General features: G+C 42.2%; 1 protein-coding gene across 10 annotated transcripts in view; it reads right to left on the bottom strand.

Annotated features, from left to right (window-relative positions):
• PTPRF (protein tyrosine phosphatase receptor type F) overlaps positions 1 to 19,451 on the bottom strand; it is a 364,428-nt gene that overhangs the window by 171,499 nt on the left and 173,478 nt on the right. For all 10 annotated transcript variants that reach the window (XM_082766651.1, XM_082766653.1, XM_082766649.1 and 7 more), the window contains 2 exons: positions 11,707 to 11,852; positions 8,345 to 8,486 (listed from right to left, as the gene is read on the bottom strand). In XM_082766651.1, the coding sequence (XP_082622777.1) occupies positions 8,345 to 8,486; positions 11,707 to 11,852 (288 nt within the window). The remainder of the gene's footprint in view (positions 1 to 8,344; positions 8,487 to 11,706; positions 11,853 to 19,451) is intronic.

Genomic DNA, 19,451 nt, shown 5'->3' with positions numbered 1-19,451 from the left:
AGGCAAAAAATCAAGCAAGAAGAGCAAAATCACCTTAAGTGACAGGGATAATAGGAACAAACTTAAGAAATATTGTGAATTTTTGCTATATGCTTGCTGCACATTGCTAGGAAACAAGAAGAGACAAGACAAATGCAGGTGGATTAGAGAAACACAGAAGGTAGGCTGGCCAGTGATCAACCACATGAAAAAAGTAACTATGGTCCTAACATACATCTGATGGTTTATCCCCAAAAATCCATGGAGCCACCTGTGCTTTCAGAATGACACCTGCAAGGTTCTTTGTGTGCCCATCTTTAGTTGGGTATGTTAAAAAAAAAAATAAAAATCCCCCAAATCGAACAGGAACAGGTACAGAATATGAACCAGAATATGGACCAGAAATGCAGATCGGTGGATGGTCTATGAAAGTGCAGGGGGGATTTTAGTGCAGCAAGAGGCTTGCCTGGCTACTTTCTGGTGCAGGTTAGCACATCAGCTAGCACATATCTTAACCTAAACATCCTAATTTTTCTAACAAATGTATTTACTTAATGTGGATGTAACAAATCGCAAATCTTTGCGTTACACCTTTTCTGCCTCTGTAGCATCTATGCCAAAAAGCTTATGGGACACCTTGTTATCATCTCCTAGGTAGCCTTCTCATTGCTGCTCTGCTCTCTTGGCTTTTTTAGACTACCACTCCTTTTAGCCAAGGTTTCTGTCCTGGTTTACTGCTTCCCAACCCCTTAAAATCCCAGCCCCGTGTAAGCCTTCAGACACTGCTGTGGCCATGGGGTCGGGGCAGATGGAGTGCCAGCCTTTCAGCAGCAAAATCGAAGGCAGCACTGGTGGTTGCAGCCTCCCAGCTGGGACTGATGATCTGTTCCAATGGCAAGTCAAAACAGATTAGCTTAAACCACAGACAATTTAATCTAACCTGTCTGGTTTCAGACTGGAACAGAGACGCAGAAGCAGTCGTCTGGCCATCCCGGGTGTCAGCTGGGACATGGCAACCACAGCACCTCCTCCCCAACAGGAAAGGAATCTGCCTCTGCGCGTGCATCTCTGCCAGAGTTAAACTGATCTGTTTGTGCCTCATTTACCTACTGGAATAGGCTGAACGTTTTGACAGCAGAGCCGCAGTAGAACAGCCTGACACACTTTCCATAGCAATCTCCAAGGAAGCTGTAGGACAGCACAGAGCGAGAAGCAACCTGGCTGCGGACCCTGAGCCCAGAAGAAGAGAGAAAAGAATCCTCAGAGCTCAATTATCAATTTTCCTAACAGATAGAAGTTAGCAGGAGGTTGCCACAGTACTCTGAACGAGCAGCTGTGCTTCTGAGCATCTTCATGAGGGTTTTGAGAAACGGAGCAAGCAGGAAGGAGACAACTGTTACCGGTGACAAGTTCTTAGGTGCTGTGTTTTTATTTTTTTCCCCTCAAGAACTTGGCATATCAGAAGCATCAAATGTTTGGTCAACACAAGCTGATGAGTGGTGAACACGATGGCAGGTGAAATGTCTCACTGGCTGGCTCAAGAAAGCAGTTGTTGAATTTAACTTGAGCCACACTAAGCATACCAATACACTGAAAATATTGTACTACACGTACAACAGAACACCACCAGCATGGGATGATAATGCCACTGGATTACAATATCCAAAAGGGTTTTGCACAAAACAGATTAATGTGCTTAGAAGAAACGGAGCATGCAAATAGGCCTAGAAGAAACATCCCACAGTGAGAGGAGCTGAAAAGGCCTTGACTGCTGCCTTTAGAAATGGTGTGAAGGAATATGGAATTATTAATGATATTGCTTTCAGTAAGTACACCTCATCTTTCCCATAACACATGAATGGGATCACAACCAACGGAACTGGAAAGCAAAATATTTAAAACTGATTAAAGGATTCATTCTTTTATTCTTCCAAATTATGTGTCTTGGCCGTCAGTCTTCACTTCCTGAAGATGATATCAACATCAGCAGTTTATGAAGAGTGAAGAGTTGTAAAAGACAATGCTCATAACAGAAGGGAGGCAGCTGGAACTAGAAGGACTCCACAACCTAACCTAGCAAAAATCCTGACGCTCCTTGGTACAGAATTTAAGCAGCACCTTTGCCCAAGGCACAGCACAATAACTTTATGTGCTCTTAATTAAACTCCTTTCACAGAGGTAACCAGAGATTTTCTTCAAAACGAAACAAATAAAAGATGATTAAAAAAGACAACATGAAGTCTTTTTTTACAGGACACAACTGCACACTTACTATTTCAAGACACCCAGCAGTGGCAAAGCACACCCTGCGTTTGAACTTTTGTTGAATTCTGTAGAGTACACTTCCTTCTGGTTTGTTTGCCACTCAAGTTCACTTGTTTCTATCTGGGAAGCCCTTCCTGAACCACGGGTGTTGTTTTGGGTGTTGCAATATCACTGACGCCATGAGCTTGCCGATAAGAACATGACAGCATCCCCTCCTTCTACAGATGTAATCTCCCAGGGTCTCATTTGAGAGGCAATATGCAGAAACAGCCACTTGCCGTAAAAGACAAATGTTCTCAAGATTAAGAGGTCAGTACCTTTTCAGACACAGCATTTTATGAGAGTGCACAATTCCAAAGGGTTCAGCTTGGCATTAACTATGTGATATTTCATATAAAACTTTTCAAAGGTTGTATTACTTGCTTCATAAACTTGTGGAATGAACCTGGATGTTAACCTTAGAGCATGGCAGTGCTCTGATGGAACTTGCTATCATGGACACATTATATGGTTATGTGCCATTAGTTAATCATTTAAAGATAAATAAGAAATGGAAATTAGGGCATTTGGGTCTGATAAGTTCTCAAGATCTGCTGACTCCTGTTTGTAGGAGAGACCAACAACACTTAAAACTTTTCTCCAGCTGAGAATTACTTGTCTCTCTTGTTAAATATTACAAAAAGTAAGCTATGAGAGTAACAGTGCCATTCTCACTGAATCCAATCTCTAAAATAAATAGATAAAATTAGATTGAGATGATAGGTGCTCTTTAGATATCAAAGATTAAATAGCTAAACCATCTTCAGACATTCTAGTGGCATGGGACGTAGCAGTCCATACATTTCCTTGGTCTAATTTTAACCGATTGCTAATTCTGCTCAACCTTCTGTGTGCTCTGGGGGACCCTGCAACTTGCAGGATTCTTTTAGCCACTGCACAGCACCTGAGAAATGGCTAGGCTTCTTAGCAGGATGACAGGGCTCCCAAATTGACTTACCAGAGGACTATTAGGCAACCTGCTGTTGAGCAGCCTAATGCTCTTTCCTTGTGAACACTGCTTATACCTTAATAGCTTAAGTCCACGTGATCTGGGATTTATACGCCTTGAGGTGACAACCTAAACTTCTCAATTGTGCCACCATGAGCAGTAATTGGCTTAATGTTTCCCTTTTTAACAAGCATGAGACACGCCACCGTGCAGCACAAAGCAAACGCTCCCAGGTTTCTTTGTTTGTTTGCACATCACCGTATATCAGGACATCTCCCTAAGCAGCGAAGCACGTGGAGGCTACTTTGGATTACTTGGGTGGAGAGCAAAGAACAGGGCTAAGATCTCCGCTGTCTGAGCAGCCTCCCATGGAGGGACCAAATCAGGCAGAGCAGTCAATGACCACAAGGCACGTGGAGGAAAGAGATGTCATCTCCCAGCCGGACATGTGAGGAGAGTACTGCCAATCTCAGGAGCAGGAGGGTACGGGGAATCTTAATTCATTTACACAATCAGAATGAGTACACCCAATGGATTCAATTTCCCTTCCATAATTGCTTCAATTCTATACCACATTGCTAAAAATTCTTCTTGGCAAAAAGATGCAAAAGCAATGAAGACAAACATGAGTCAAAGCCCAGTGATCCTACTGATCCTTTTGTAACTAACCAAACGTAAACAAGGATTAAACATAGCTAACTTCTGTTTACCATCGAAATGACAAAATCAGTTTTAGAAGCGTGTTTACAAGAAGGGCATATTGTTTCAGGCCCTGCAAGATCTAGCTCTGCAGAAATCGTTTGTAACAGTCAAATGTTTATCATTTACAGCATTTCAAACAGAGTAACTCCAGGAACTGGAATGCAGCTGGCAGATGGTGAAAGAAATTAAACTCATGACATGGTTCAGTAATCGGCAAATCACGGTGAGGTGGAGGTGTTTCCCACCCTGGGACACCTGCTACGCTTTCCAGGGCTCCACAGACATGCACCAAAACTTCCTCGACTTCCAACAGCGTGAGGCTGGCCAGTAAAACTTAACTTGCCAGGTTACCTTGAGACTAGAACCCGGTGTGGGAGCAACCCTTCCCCAGCTCTTCTGCCTGTCCTCTACCAGGAGCTGCTCTCCAGGCAGACAGCTCCATGCCATAAGATTAAGGAGTCTGGGAAAGGGGCATCAGGGACCTGCACAGATCTGTGCTGGAAGTGGCAAGTGAAGATGACAGTTTCAGTTTCGTTTAACCTACTTAAAAACAAAGGGAAATGACACCCAGAATATACTCAGTGTCACTTGGATGTGATGGGTTACAGCAGAGTTGGAAAAAAAAAACACAAACAAACAAACAAAAAAAAACCAAGACTTCTCACAGTGCTCTGAAGATCCAGTTATAATTAAACAGTGTTCTAGTTCTGGAAATTACAGTTTGCAACCAAATGTCCAAGTTGGAAAGCTCTGCGAGAGAAGGGACTGGCACAATGGTTTGTATCTGAACCTCATTTCTTTCCCAAAGAATCAATATTCCCCTTCCTGCCCCCTGAAGACCCATGAGGACTTCTTTTGCACTGCTTTTCCTTTTCTTCCTGCTGGGTGGAGACTGCTGGAAACCACAGAGAAGGCATGCTCTGGTCTACAGGCGACCAGAGACAAACACTTCTTGCCACCTCTCCGAGCGCTGCTGCAATGCTGAATGCAGGAGTTGCATGGAAGGACACTACGTTGGCAGCCCTGCTGGCATCCTGCTGCCACGTTCTTCCACACTGCCATCCTTCCTACTCACATTTCATCTAATCTCCCTATTTAAAACGCTTGGTAATTCTCAACGTTACAACTGAAAGATATATTTATTAATTTGTTAGAGCCACTAACTGTCCCCGAGGCTCTTCGTGGGAATGTGTGTCAGCTTATTGATTCTAGCCCTCCCCTCCTTGCACTGGTTTCCTCTTCTGCCAGGCAGGCAGGAATGTACTTCTGTGCTGCTTCAGGTCATAATTGGAAAAAAGATAGAAATGTTCAATATGACTCATACATAATTCAGCTTATCAGCTACCCAGGAGAAATGAGCAGAGAAGGTATATGCACGTCTGTTTCTCCCGCTATCAACAGCAGAAATAATTTCCAGTTACACCAAGTCCGTACGTAGTTTGGTCACAACAGGATTTGCAGTTAGAAGCAAAAAATAAGAGACATGGGAGCTGAGAATGAAAGGGCAGTAGGGAACCGAACTGTTAAAAGATTCACATCCGTGAGGATTCCCAGTTCCTCCAGGAGACTGGACTCAGGCTTCTCTCTTGATATGCAGAATGGAATAAGTTAGCAATTAGAAAGGATTATCTGCCTCTGATCTGTAAAACATCATGGAAATCTAAATAAAATAAATCTCCAGATTAGTTAGCTACAAAGACATCTAATAAGAGCCTGCTAAACCCTGACTGTGACTTCAGGATTTAATGGTAAGGTCTGTGTTCTAAAAAGCAAATTGTGAAGAAGCATTAAATTTATTGTTATAAAGGATTTTTAATGTAAAAATCAATATGTACTGTGTATTTAGCAGCATGTAACCATGAGGACGTCTGTGATAGAGCTTTGTCATGCATCAGGGACCACTGCATTAGTCAAATTCTTGAAAGGAAGTGCAGAATGTCTGCATCATTCAAAATGCCACCTGAGAGCAATTACAGAAATTATTTTAACCCCAGAAGCAGAGGGAAAATCCGATCCTAGCTGACAGCCTTGAGGGTATCAATTGCTCCACGTGAAATGTGTCATTTCCAAATAGCTCTATGAAATTTGTGTCGGGAAAGCAGTGGCAGAACAGAGAGGTGGGGCACTTCATGTTAGTGTTTTAGGGACCATTGAGGCTGTTTGAACATAACCACAACCAGGGCACTGTCTTGTGATACCCACCCTGCAAACCCATATGCAAAAGAATAATCAAAAAAATGTCACACTCCCAAAAATGCAGCAGTGTAATTTAAGTCAGACAACACAGAACAATGAGACAGCACGACTGGAAAAACAATACTTTTTTGTCCCCAGAAAATCTCAGAAAGGAAAGACATAAAATGTGTTTTCTGAATGCAGATACATCATAACAGAGCTTATCTGCTTCATCAGGCTAAGCCAACAAGCAAGGTACCTCTTCCTCCTCTGTAAGCAAGCTCACAACTCTCTGCATAAGCACACAAACTGCTACACAGCAAATACTTCTTAATTTTACCCATTATGAGAGTACTTGGCAAGGGGTCGATACTCTTCAGCTTGAGAGGACAACGCAGCCCCCAGCCTGCGGATGGTTTTTGACCTTATGGGATCGTATTAAACCAGCACTACCCCTGATTAAAGGCAGTTTTCAAACAGAAAAGCAGGCTCTGTGCCTGACTGGTAGTGACTTTTGCTTCTGTGGCTCTTAAACAGTGCAAGCATGTCTTTTCCTGTCCCTGGTGTTTCCTACCGTTCCCTATTTATGTGGTGGTCTGAAAGTTTTACCTCATCAGGAACCCAGCAGGAGCTCTACGGAGCTGAGAAATGCTGTTGTGCTCCTTTATGCAATGCATGTCTCTGTGGGCCTTTGAACATTTAACACAGAGCAAATAAATTATTAGCGTGTGTGCATGTGCATACATATCTAAGATACATAAAGGCAACTGCAACCAAAGGAAACAGGAATGTGTGGAACATTCGTTTAGTCAAGTATTGAGCATCACAAAAATCCAGTTGTAAGAATCATTTAAATGCAGATCTGCAAGAAAAATGCTGAAAGAGCTCCACCGAGCTTTATGTACTCACATATGTGTCTGCAAAGGCAAGAAGTAACAAAAGGGATCTGCTTTTTTCACTCGACAATTTTCAAGTCTATAACACCTGTTATCCATCTCTTAATACTGCTACTGAAGAGCAAGCTGATCCTTTAAGGTGCCCCACCTCCAGAAACAAGATACACAATCACATCAAGTATTGAATGATTTCTATGACTCCCATCACCAGAGTGTCTGAGCACATTACAGTTGTTTGATGTATTCTTTGTCACAGAGCAGAGAGGAAAATATGATTACCTCTATGCTGTAAATGGGAAGGGAGAACCAGGGACAACGGTAACATATCTGTGGCAGAGCAAGGGAAAAACGCTTCACTTGTGCATGGCTGGCACACTCATGGTTGGGATAACCAGTGTCCTCTGCCTTCATGACCAGACTGAACAGAACAAGTTCATCTGAATTTGATGATTCCAAATCATACAGACACTTTCCAGTCCAGTTCTTTCATTACTTGAAAGTTTCTTCATGAATCCATACACAGCAAGCAATTTGCTTAAGCCTTTTTCTTGCTTGTCTTAGTAAATGCAAATTTAAAAGACCATTCAGCCAAATGTCCTAAATTTACAACAATCCAATGCACTTACAAAATCCTATGTATAAACAAATATTTTAGCACATTGATGGGCTGAAAAAATCCCCATTACCTTAAAAGCAGACAATAATTCCGACAATCTAATATAAAAAATATCAACTGATCACAAGCCTTTTATACCTAACACACAGTTCTTCCACATAACGTTCAGTTTAGAAGGAACAACATAGCAAGCAGAAGAGAAGAGAAAAAGACTAACAAGTTGTGACTACAGTGAAAAGTAAACCCAGCTAAATTCCACATCAAGCTCAAAATCTGAAGAGGAACCTGAAAATCCATTCAAAAAGAACTGTGCTGATTTAATCCAGAAGGTACAGCAACATAGATTAAGTTTCTGATTGTCAGATACAATTCTTAGATACCCTGAAGATGGGTATTACATCAAGGCAGGCAGCTGAGAAAAGTATACAAATGTCTCTTTAGCTAGGCCTCCAAGCCAGAAATAACATACCTCAGTCAGACAATTCAACTAATACACTTTAAAGAAAGTTCAGAATCTGCCATCCTTTCTGCTCATGATTGTCTGAAAAATAAGGGCTTCTATCACTAAGAGAAATTACAGCAAATGGTACAGGAACAACACAGCTTCTCCAAACAGAGCTAGGATATCACCATGTCACTTAAGAGCACTACAACATGTAGCTACCAAAGCCAAGGCCATGTTTCCAGCCACCTAAGGACATGAAAAAAACACCTTCCACTTACCTTCTAACACTGTTAATTTGGCACTCGTGTTTATCTCCCCAACACTGTTGGTGGCTGTGCACTCGTAGATGGCTTCATCTCGATGAACACGCAGGGGCTGTATCCGCAGAACTGATCCCGACCCATCATCAAACTCAATAACCTTTAACAACAAAAAGAAAGCAGTTCTTAAGTGCTGTCTAGTGCAACAAAAACAAGGTCAAAACAATCCAGGGGTTAAAAACAAATCAGAAAGATCTGTAAACTAGAAAATATCATACAACTAGGCAAGTGTTCCAAGTCCAGAAATCAAAAAATCTCAGAGTCAAGAACATATCTGCCCTCTGAGAAGGCTAGAACAAATGAAGATCCAATGAGGTTCTTTATGGATCAATTAAAGTTGAAAAATTATCAACCTGGTAATAAAGAAGTGGATCTGATGATTTAAAACATCTGAGCCATATTTGCACTAATGGTTTTACTAATCACACTGATCGCAATTTAGTGCCAACTTTCACCTTGATGGAAGAGCAGAGTGATATACTCCTGTGGGATCACCAGGAAAATAGTAACAAAACCAGAGCAACACCTTGAGCACCTACAGCGCATGCTAACTTCAGCAGAAAGTGACTGTTTTCAACGTCCTTCAGCATCAGGTACTTTGCAATTCTGGCATGATCATCAATGCTATAATTACGGCTCCTTCCACAGCATAATAAATAAAGTCCTTAATAAATCATTGCCATTCCCTCCTGCTAAGCTGTAACATACATTACTCGAACTTCTACAGGGAAGAAAGGTATTTGTTAGTTTACTGCTGGATCACTGTAAGTTATGCCTTAATGGCAAGTCAGTGAAGGCACAGCCTTGGGCCACTGTTAATGCCAAACTCGTCCTTCTCCTATTACTGAGCACTGTAAAGCTTGGAAATATTAACTGAACCGCAGATGGTGACAACATGAGGGAAAGGCACAAGACCCCTCCTGTCACTGGGGAATGCAGGGGCAGATGGAGAGACTAAGCTGTACACTGCTCCAGACACACGCGTCAGCCTGGGGCCTGCATCACCTCCGTGCAAAACTTGTACCTGATTTCAAGAGCCCTACTTTGGTGTGCTTCTCACAGCACCAAGACCATGGAGTGAAAACAGGAATGAGAAAATAATGTGCACCCCAAGACTCTGCAGCAACAGGAAAAATAGGAAGAAATAAAAAGGTAACCAAGACACCGAAAATCTGTTATTCCTCACATTGGAAGGAATAATCCTTTTGCTTGAAATAACAGAAGCAGCTTGCAAATAAACCCTAATTTGGGGTCAAGTAGCAGCAGACAGGGCATTGGAAGGTGAACACTGCAGCAATGCATTTTTTTTTTAAATTACATATTTTTAAATTGGATTTTAAATTAAACACAGAATGTAACAAAATGCTAAACTCACTATAATCCTTCCACAGTATAGAGCTACTGCCAAATTTCAAAGCAACAGTCAGATGCAGAGACTAATTCAGTTCAGTGATAAGGATTGAAAAGCTATGAGGTGAAAGAGCAGAAAAATCCTTTTTTTCCCTTAATATCCCTTGAATAAAGGCTGTGTGTGAGAGGAAGGCAGCTACAACCACTAGAGACCTGAGAGAGACCAAGACCAGAAACGCTGTTCAATTTGCTAACTATGGATACCTCTACTCAGCATGTGTACATCAGATTTGAATTTATTTTTTATCATTTTAACTGAATTTCAGTTTTCTTCTTAATAATGACTAGCTTAGGAATGAGGTAAAATTAACAATTACCTGGCAAAAAACACAGAGATTATTCACTATCTCCTAACACATTAAAAATGCTTTAACTATGTATAAAAACTGAAGTGAATGAAGATAGAAATTGATCATTTAAATGCATATAATAATGTGTATCCTTCTGGTAAGCCACAACAGTCACCAAATTCACTACAAAGTTTATATTAACTTACAAATCAGAATGTTTAAACAGTTACTATACAACAAAACAGACCTTTATATAAAAATGTTTGCAATTGATTACTTTAATAAAGGTTTCCTGCTCACATACAAAATCGTGATTAAAAAATTGGTGACTTGAATCAATCTACTCTGGGCAATGAAGTCAGCTGTGCTCTAGTCAGAAAAGCAAAAAGCAACAAAGAGGAGGGTTAGAGGAAAGAGCAGAACGGTGGGCAGGGCCACATTTCCAAGAGTAGTTTTAGACAGAAGAACCCAACTCCAAAAAAAAGGAAAGTGGAGGAAAAGGTGGAGAAAGTCAGTGATAGTGTATTTGATATTTAAAATGTGAACCCAATTAGATGTCTTATAAAAGTATTTCTGATACCTGTTCTTCCTCTTTCCCTTCTCTCAGTCTGCTGGCCGGCTGAGGGAAGCGATCGTGCTGCTCTACCCTGTGCTGGTGCGGCCTTGCCTCAAGTGCTGTGTGCAGTTTGGGGCACCACAGTATAAAGGACATAAAACTTTTAGAGTCCAAAGGAGGGCTGCAAGGTGGTGAATGGTCCAGAGGGGAAGACGTATGAGGAGCAGCTGAGGTCCCTTGGTTTGCTCAGCCCCGAGGAGAGCAGGCTGTGAGGGGAGGCCTCATGGCGGCCTGCAGCTCCCTCACGAGGGGAGCAGAGGGGCAGGTGCTGAGCTCTGCTCTCTGGGGACAGGGACAGGACGTGAGGGAACGGCATGGAGCTGGGACAGGGGAGGGTCAGGCTGGGGGCTAGGGAAAGGTTCTGCACCCAGAGGGGTCGGGCACTGGGACAGGATCCCCAGGGCAGTGGTCATGGCGCTGGGCCTGCTGGAATTTAAGAAGCATTTGGACAACATACAGTTTGTTTTTTTTGGATGGTCCTGTGTGGAGCCAGGAATGGGGCTTGATGATCCTTGTGGGTCCCTTCCTACTTGGGGTATTCTATGATTCTAGGGAATTCAAATTACCCCGTCAGATGGCTTCACCATTCTCTATTCAAGTGCATTTGTGGGAGGGGTGACAGCAGCCCTTGCTTAGAAAGCTTTCCAGTATGATACTGAGATCCCACTTTTTAATTTCACTAGGGATAGCAGGCCAAGGAGGTGCCATATCGACTTTCACAATGAAAACAGAAAACTACTGCTAGATGCAACTTTTATCTGCCATCCCATTCAGTGCTAGCCTGCCTCTCATCTGAAGAAGGATCTCCCGTGTGTGCAACCAGCATCATGCTCACAAATAACACCAGCTCTACAGATTGCATTGCTGCAGGGAAGAAACTTAACTTTAAAGCCCTGGACTCTGTATTGCTGTGATGCAGAAATACCTGGGCTGCAATGATGAGTACTGTGTACTTAAGACCTGCAGGAATTAGACTGTTTTCCAATTTTATTTATTTTTATTACCTCAAACCGCTGAGAACTGACTTTCTTCCCCTTCTTCATCCATGTGATACGAGGTTTGGGTTCTCCTGTTGCCTGACACACAAAAGAGGCCACTCCTCCAGAAATCCCAATCTGATCTTCAGGAGCTTTCATAAACGTTGGCTTGCCTGGAAAAACAACCAGATCACCCCCATGAGGACATAACATCAGATAAGCAAGGAATGTGTCATGTAAATCTAAATTAAAAGATAATTGGTGCTCCCACTACAAATCCAGGTTGAATGGCCTCGGCCACACAAATTCAGTACAGACTGCAACATGACAAGCACAGTTTCTGCTTGAGTACCCTTTTTCCTGAAATGAATAAAGTCCATCTGGTTTGCCTGTAAATGAGGGCAACAGAGGGCTCCCCCCAGCCCCTTGGGCATTCATTCAGGTATATGACAATTTGAAACCATTTTTACGGCTTATTTTTTTTAATACATGGATTTTTGCAGGTTTATAATGTGGTCATAGCACTGGAAATTACAGAACAGCTGACACACCAAACCTACAAAATGTACCATACGTTGACATTAGTTTTCCCGAAAGCTGTTAAGACATTTGTCAAAATTAACAGATACAGTTTTATGTGCACAGCTAAGAAGCTTTAAGTTCATTTTAGATGTGGGTTGACATAAAAATTCTACAGGCTAAGTATCTGGAAACCTGCACAGGCTGGCCTATGCTTGGTAAGAAACTAATCACTAAAACTGAAAGTCAGCAAGGAAATCAAAGTGACTTTCAGGCCTGAAAGACTCAGCAGAAATGAAAAAAAAAAATCATGTAACATTTTAATAATCAATAAAAAGTTTCACGAAAATACAGTTGTGTCTTCTGGATCAATAAAATTAGGTATCTAGGTTGAAAGTTTTTCATCTTTTTGTGCAGCCACTGTACAAGAAACATTGGCAACATTTGACCCCAGGGCAGCTTTGAAACACTGCTTTGCCCAAGTAAGAAGCATGTGATGATCTCTTATCCCTATGCAGCACTAAAACATTTAACCCCATGCCGGGAGTTAATGGAGTCCACCCATGATGTCACTCTGCACACAGGTCACCATGAGGCCACTTTTTGAACGCAGCACACAGTTCTGATTAATCACTTCAGAGATGAGCCTGGCCTAGGAACGGCACAGAGACAAAAAGGAGGCAAAGCCTGCAGCCAGCAAGAGGAGGAGAGACCCCTTCAGCTGCTGTCCCAGTGGAGCTGGCTGCAGCTCCTCATCTTCATGTTCTTGACACATACATGAAGGTGTTTTTATTTTAGGCAGGCTTGGGAACATCTGTAAACCAAGGTGGTTTTAACATTAAGCTTTTGATGAACTGAGAGAGGAGTTTCCATGATCCAGGAGGGACATGGATTCAGCAATCCCAAGAGGAAGAGATGTTTAAATGTATTTTCCTAATGTGTAAGAGATTAAAATGATCACTGCTCATTACAGTTGCACTGACCTTGCAGCTAGTGAAAAGGGTGCTTGCTCTGCCCGCTCCTCGTCCTACTCACCGCCCTTTCCAGCCTCCAACAACCAGCAACCAAATCCTACATGCAGCTCCAGGGTCACCAGAGCCTCTCTGGAGCAGATGGAGCCCCTAACTTGGCAGAAAGCTGCTTTTTTTTGGTCGTTTTTCAAGCAGGCTGGGGAGCACAGGGGCTTGGGGCAGGCTCAGACAAGCATAATGGGAGCACCAGAAGATGGGTTCCCTCCCTCAGCAGCAGCCAAACATCGCCCAAAGCTGTGAAGCGCGACTTTGCCCCTACACAGCGATATTTGAAGACTTTGTTAAAACTTTCTTAAGCGGACTTTCTTAAGCCTATCTTCATCTTCTGATTGAGCATATACACCAGCTGCTTATGCAAGACCCCAGTGTCCCCACAGGGTAGAGTGGGGTGACTCCACACTTGGGGCAGCTCAACCAAGCAACCTGCTCCAGCTGCTACGTTTTACAAGGCCAAGAGGCTCGATGAGGATTGCAGCTGCGTGCTAGGGAGCCCTCCAACCGCTGACACAGGCCACAGACACCAGGGGACACGCCAGCCCCAGCCAGAGGTGACAGCTGAGACACTAAGCTGCAAGGCTGGGCCTCTATTTCTGCAGCTTGCTCGGCTTTATTTCCAAAAAGCCTTTACAGACTGAGAATGCAATGGGGTTAGCACCATCCACACAGATGTGGGGACACACTGTCTGTCCTCAGCAAGCTGCTGGAGGGAAATCACAGAGCTGACCCGACCACAGACATTTACGGAGGTGTACTGAATTGGGCCCATGCTTGGTGAAAGAAGCCTCGAGGACTGGGCAAAGAAAATAGCTCAAAACCCAGAAAAAGCCTTTTTAAAACATAATGGCCACCATCTGCAGTCTTTGGCACATTGTCCTGACATTAGCAGCAAGTAATTATTAAGTGTGCTTGCTTAACTGACGCTGATTTCACGTATTTACTCATCTATAATCATGTCTATTTCTACTTAGTTTATATTTACATATATCTGTGTTTATTCACCTCTCATCTATCCCAGTGAAATGTTAATTTACTGTTCAGGCAGCTGGTGATTGCGGTGTGATTGACTGTTTTGCTATGCAGTGTGCTGAGCTGATGTCTTGTATTGCATTTCTGCAGTTGATTTGTTCTTTTTATTTTTTTGTTATTTACTCTGTGATCTTAGTAAAATAGTCTAAATTTTTCATATGACAAATGCAACAGAATCCAAAACTTTTGTCCTTGAAGGATACAATGCAATTATACCTCTCACTGTACACCAACTCCCCGCTTTGTACACTAAGGACTTACTTTACTTTCGTACATTTAAAAAAATCAATACTATTAAAAACCAGAACAAAAGGAAACTGAACGTTCACAGGCAGTAAAAATCTAAAAAAACTTGCTGCCTTGTTCAACTTGAATTTACATTGTTGTAATGAATCTTTTTCCCCCTACACATTTAATTGAGCAACACTGATTTCTGGAAACCATCTAAATCCACTGAGACCGGTCACGAAACTAATGCCTGTATATAAACCAAATTCTCACACAGTCTGAGAAAGGGAATTTCTACAAAGCAATTTGAAATGTTTGTATGCCCTGAAGTTTTAAATGGAAATACTAATTAAGCAAACCTAAAATCCTGAGTTCTGGCCCCAGGACAACAGCTGGGCATGGGCATACATATTTTTAAACCTATTGGTAACTTTTACAGCAACTCCCAAATTTTCTCTCAGTGAGAGTTAACAAAAATGTGAGATTTCATCCAGGAGATTCTTGGATTCCATGGAAAACATGCGTTTGGTGGACTAGATGACCTCCCCAGCTGCCCTCCCATTACCGTCTCTAATTGCTGTGGGACACAACAGCACGGTCACCTCGAAGGGCAGCAGGAACCACTAGGGATAGAGCCACGTAATGGTGTAAAGTCTTTTTTTTAACCTGCTTTTAAAGTTTGCACTCTTGGGGTAGCCTTGGAAACACAACCAGAAAAAATAATGGTGTACTGAAAATACAATATTTAATCAGTTACAAAGCCATTCTCTTGTTCCTCTCTTCTTAAAAAAAACATGACCAAAGTCTCCACGATTACCTTTGTGCCAAGTCTGAATTTTAACGTTCGTTGTTCAAACAAACTACAAGTAAATGCACAGATCTGAGATGTCTTTTGTAGTGAAATCCTGTCATTCCCATAATGAAGTTAGGACCAGGCAGAGCTGAATACATATAATGTGTGTGTATATATATATACACATATACATACATACATACATACATATATATATATATATTTGTTCTTTTTAAAGCTTTCAACAAGAAGATTGTTCGTATTCTGAAGACAAAGCAAGAGAAAACCTACTGAGCAAGTCCTGGGTGACAGCAGGGATAGGTGTCAGAGGGCTGGGTGCCCATCACACCCACCTCTGCTTACTACATCGCACGGAGAAACAACTCCGGACTCTTGTATTTGTCATTTGATAACTCCAAGTCCAAACGACTGCAGTCTCTCTCCCCCTGGCCTCTCTGCTCAGGGCCACATCCCCGGAGCACGCCCGGTCCTTGCCCTCTAAATGAATTCTTGCTCCTCACTTCATAACCAAGTTCCCATGACACTAGGAGTGGAAATTACTGGTATCATCGTTTCTATTTACTCATAAGCCTCAAGCGGGAGCAAAAGAAAGAAAATTCACCTTCTTGGTTTACATTTTTCCTGCTTGTTCTTTGCTCAGAACTGCATTATTCTATGGAATTTATGGGAACAACAGCTCTGAAGCAGAAGACAGCAAAAAATGGAGTGTTTTGTGTTTTAAGAAATGGGCTCTATCTTATTTGACAGGGAGCTGAAAGATAACTAGCTCAGACACATCCCTCCATTAAGAAACTTTTTCATTTTTTTTTTTAAACGTTTCAAAGAAAGGGACTTTATTTTCACAGCTAATACCGCTGAAAAAGTCACTTGCTGAGCAAATAGAGATTTCTGGATAATCCTATCAGCTGAATCACAAGGAGGGTCTCACGGTGGGGAAGCCATGCTAGCAAAGATTTACGCACACTCAAGTCTGCTTCAGCACACCAGAGGACAGCAGCAGGCTGAGCTAGGGTGCGGGAAGCTTCCAAAGGCAATGCTCCCCTGAGATACGTTTGAAGAGGTCCACAAGAACATGGGTACAGACAGCCAGAGAGAGAAATGCCAGCGGACAAATCGGGCATGCACTAGCCAGTAAGGCTGCTGGCTGCCCTACCCAGCAGAAGGACACGAGGTGGCCTCGGAGGGGACCCTGAAGCCTCAAAAGCACAATCTGTGGTCTGCTGCAGAACTGGTGACACTGCCTTCCTGCAGGGCAACCGAGAGCAAGAGACAGCCAACCATGAAGATGCATCTCTCTCGCTCCTATTATATATAAAAAATCACTGTTGTTCTCCGCTATTCTAGACAATTTGCTTGTTGTGAAACAATTGCTATAAATCAGAAAACCATCTCAGCTGCTATCTTAAAATTTGCGCTACCAAGAGTAGTAACATTTCAATTCTCCTTTTTTCATTTCTTTCCCTTAAAAAAAAATCAACAAGAACAACAAAACAAACCAGTCCAGAGGCACTTCAACATCACCCAGGCTGTTTCCACAGGCTATACAGCCTCTCCCTAAAACAAAGGACCTTCCCAAGGAGAAAAGTCCCTCTTGGCAGATAATCTTCAATGCCGAAGCACAGAGGTGCAGCCTTCCACCCTCTAACCTAGCAAGGTGTCCTTTATATGAACCATGTTACATACGATCTGCATTGCCTGACTGGCAGAGCCTTGAAAATGCTGTTGGGTCATGTATATTTAGCACAGATTCTCATTTTGTGCTACACATTAAGCACACAGCAGTCACATGAAAGATGTTTCATTGTAATTTTGTAATAGCCAAAGAATTTAAAGTGGCTAAAATGTAATATATGCCAACATAAATATGGCACTTATACACAAATATTAACTCATTTATTTCAAAAACACATCATCAGATGGTTTCTTAAAATAAATGAGAAAATTAAATTGAATTCTGATGCTTTTTCAAGTATTTAGCACCCACATCAAATGTACCTCATCCAAAAATTCTAATTCAGAAACCAGCAATCACAGTGCTCCTCCTGTTCTCGTGGATGCTGTTTTTCCAGAGTCACACACAGGTTTGAGAAAAATGAATTATTAAACACATCTCTGCAATTAAGTGTTCTGTGAACACTCACCTGCTGCGAGAGATTTTAAAGAAAAATAACTCTGTCTTCCCGCTACAAGTGCCCACTGTTCTCAGCAGAACAGAAGGGCAGCCAAAAATAAGACTGGCTTTGTAGGAGAGGGGAGCTTGCATTTTTATCAGAAAGCTTTTACGACTTGGGCTAAATTAAGACTGAAAGTAGTCTCTTTTGTGAAAGAAAAAATAGTTACACTTGTGATACGAGATGAACACACGCAATAGGCATACGTGGGTAACCTTATTTAGGTGCCCAGGCTAAATGAATTAAAAGAAGTTATTGACACAACAAAGAAAAGATCATAGTGGGAATAGTCCTTTCATCTGGAAATTGTGGAATTCAGGTTTAAATCCCTGTCTTTAGCCTTCCCCATCACCTGTGCTGAGGTACAGCTGTGCTCTGGCTTCCACTGTGAAACGTGCCTGCTGCTCTCACACAGCTGCTGTCAGGATGAGTACACTGAAAATGATGATGTGGCTCCGCTGTTACACCACCAGGAAGAAAACAAGAATGACACAGGCTTCCTCACGCTCACAGCTGACTTTGAACAGGAAATAAAGTGGTCTAGAAGACAGAGGTGGCCATTCTTATACATACAGCAAGGACTTCCCTCTTAATCTGCTTCCTTTATGACCTTGGACGATTGATATCTGTGCACGGATGGATGCCTGCTAGAAAGATATGCTGGTGAAACTCACTCCATGATTTTTCCCCTAAGCACCTGCTGCAGAGCAGGAGGCAAGCCACCAGGCTCTCTCCCTATCCTAATATGTAATACTCTTGTATTTTCCTTTCAATATACCCACCATTATTTCACTGTGATTCCTGCCCCTTTGTGGTCATTAGGAATATTGGTTGGCGAAATGTAATTTTTCAAACTTGCACTTTGCATTTCTGGATAATTTACAAGTGTGAAGAGCCTGTCTGAGCCTTGTAATAACACCTCTTTAACAACAGCTTACCAGCATCAATGGGCATTGGTGACCACAATGCTAATTCATTCTCTATTTCCTCTTATTTTTTGTTGTAAGTTTACTCTGCTACAGCACTCTGTAACTGAAAAGTTTATCCTTCTTTTTGCCTGGTGTAAGGTAGTTAATAATACAAATATATATGCTCTGCTGTTGCATGCACAGATACATAAATTTCCCTTTATCCAGTGGATCATTAACTTTTCCCCATCCACTTTAAAGAACGCTTAAAAAACACATCCCAGCCACAGAAGATGGCATTCCAAATCCACACATTCCTCAGACTGTTCTGAAACACAGAAGGCTACCTAATGCTACTTGCACATCCTACTCTCTGCTTTTATCATCTTGTTAGGTTTTAATGCTTAAGAGAAGCACAACAGCTAGGACAAATGATTCTGCTATTTCAATCCCATTTTGGTGGTTTAATTTTCCAGCTTTAAGTGTGTTTGTCCATAACAATCAAATCTACAAAGATTATCTCAAAGCCAGTTGCATTTCTCCTCACCTTCATTACCTGGCTTCCATAAGGTACCTCACAGATACCTCCTGAGTTCATACAGAATGAAACCAAATAAAGTGAATGATTAATACATAACTCTCTAAGTAGTAGATCTTTTAACATGCTCAGTGACCTCCATAACTTTCAGCAGAAAAATTAAATTAAAAATAATAAAAGCAGTCATCCAGCAGAGGCTGTGATTTCCCCTGAACGCAGTGAACTAAGACGCCAGGTACTCGTCTCAGGGCGAGACCCGCTGCACTTTGTTTGTCTGTAAATAAGTTTAATTGAGGAGAATGCAAGGGCACACGCCAGACCAAATGTGTAATTTTATCAGTATCTACAATGACCTAAATTCACAAACTCTCGCTATCTCTGGCTCCTACCTTCTCAGCTAACAAGTGCTGCTGGCGATTGCTGCAGCCTCCTTCCCCGCCGTAAGCCCAGCCTAAATGCAGAACCTTTTCCAAAGGGGATGATGTGCCTGTGGGCATCTTCACGTGCTAACTGCCATTTGCAAGCTCTCTTTGCTCT

This window comes from Aythya marila (assembly GCF_965140915.1).
Source record: "Aythya marila genome assembly, chromosome: 8".
Taxonomy (NCBI): Eukaryota; Metazoa; Chordata; class Aves; order Anseriformes; family Anatidae; genus Aythya; species Aythya marila.
Note: the sequence above shows the minus strand (reverse complement) of the source record. Positions and strands in the feature narration are given on the sequence as shown.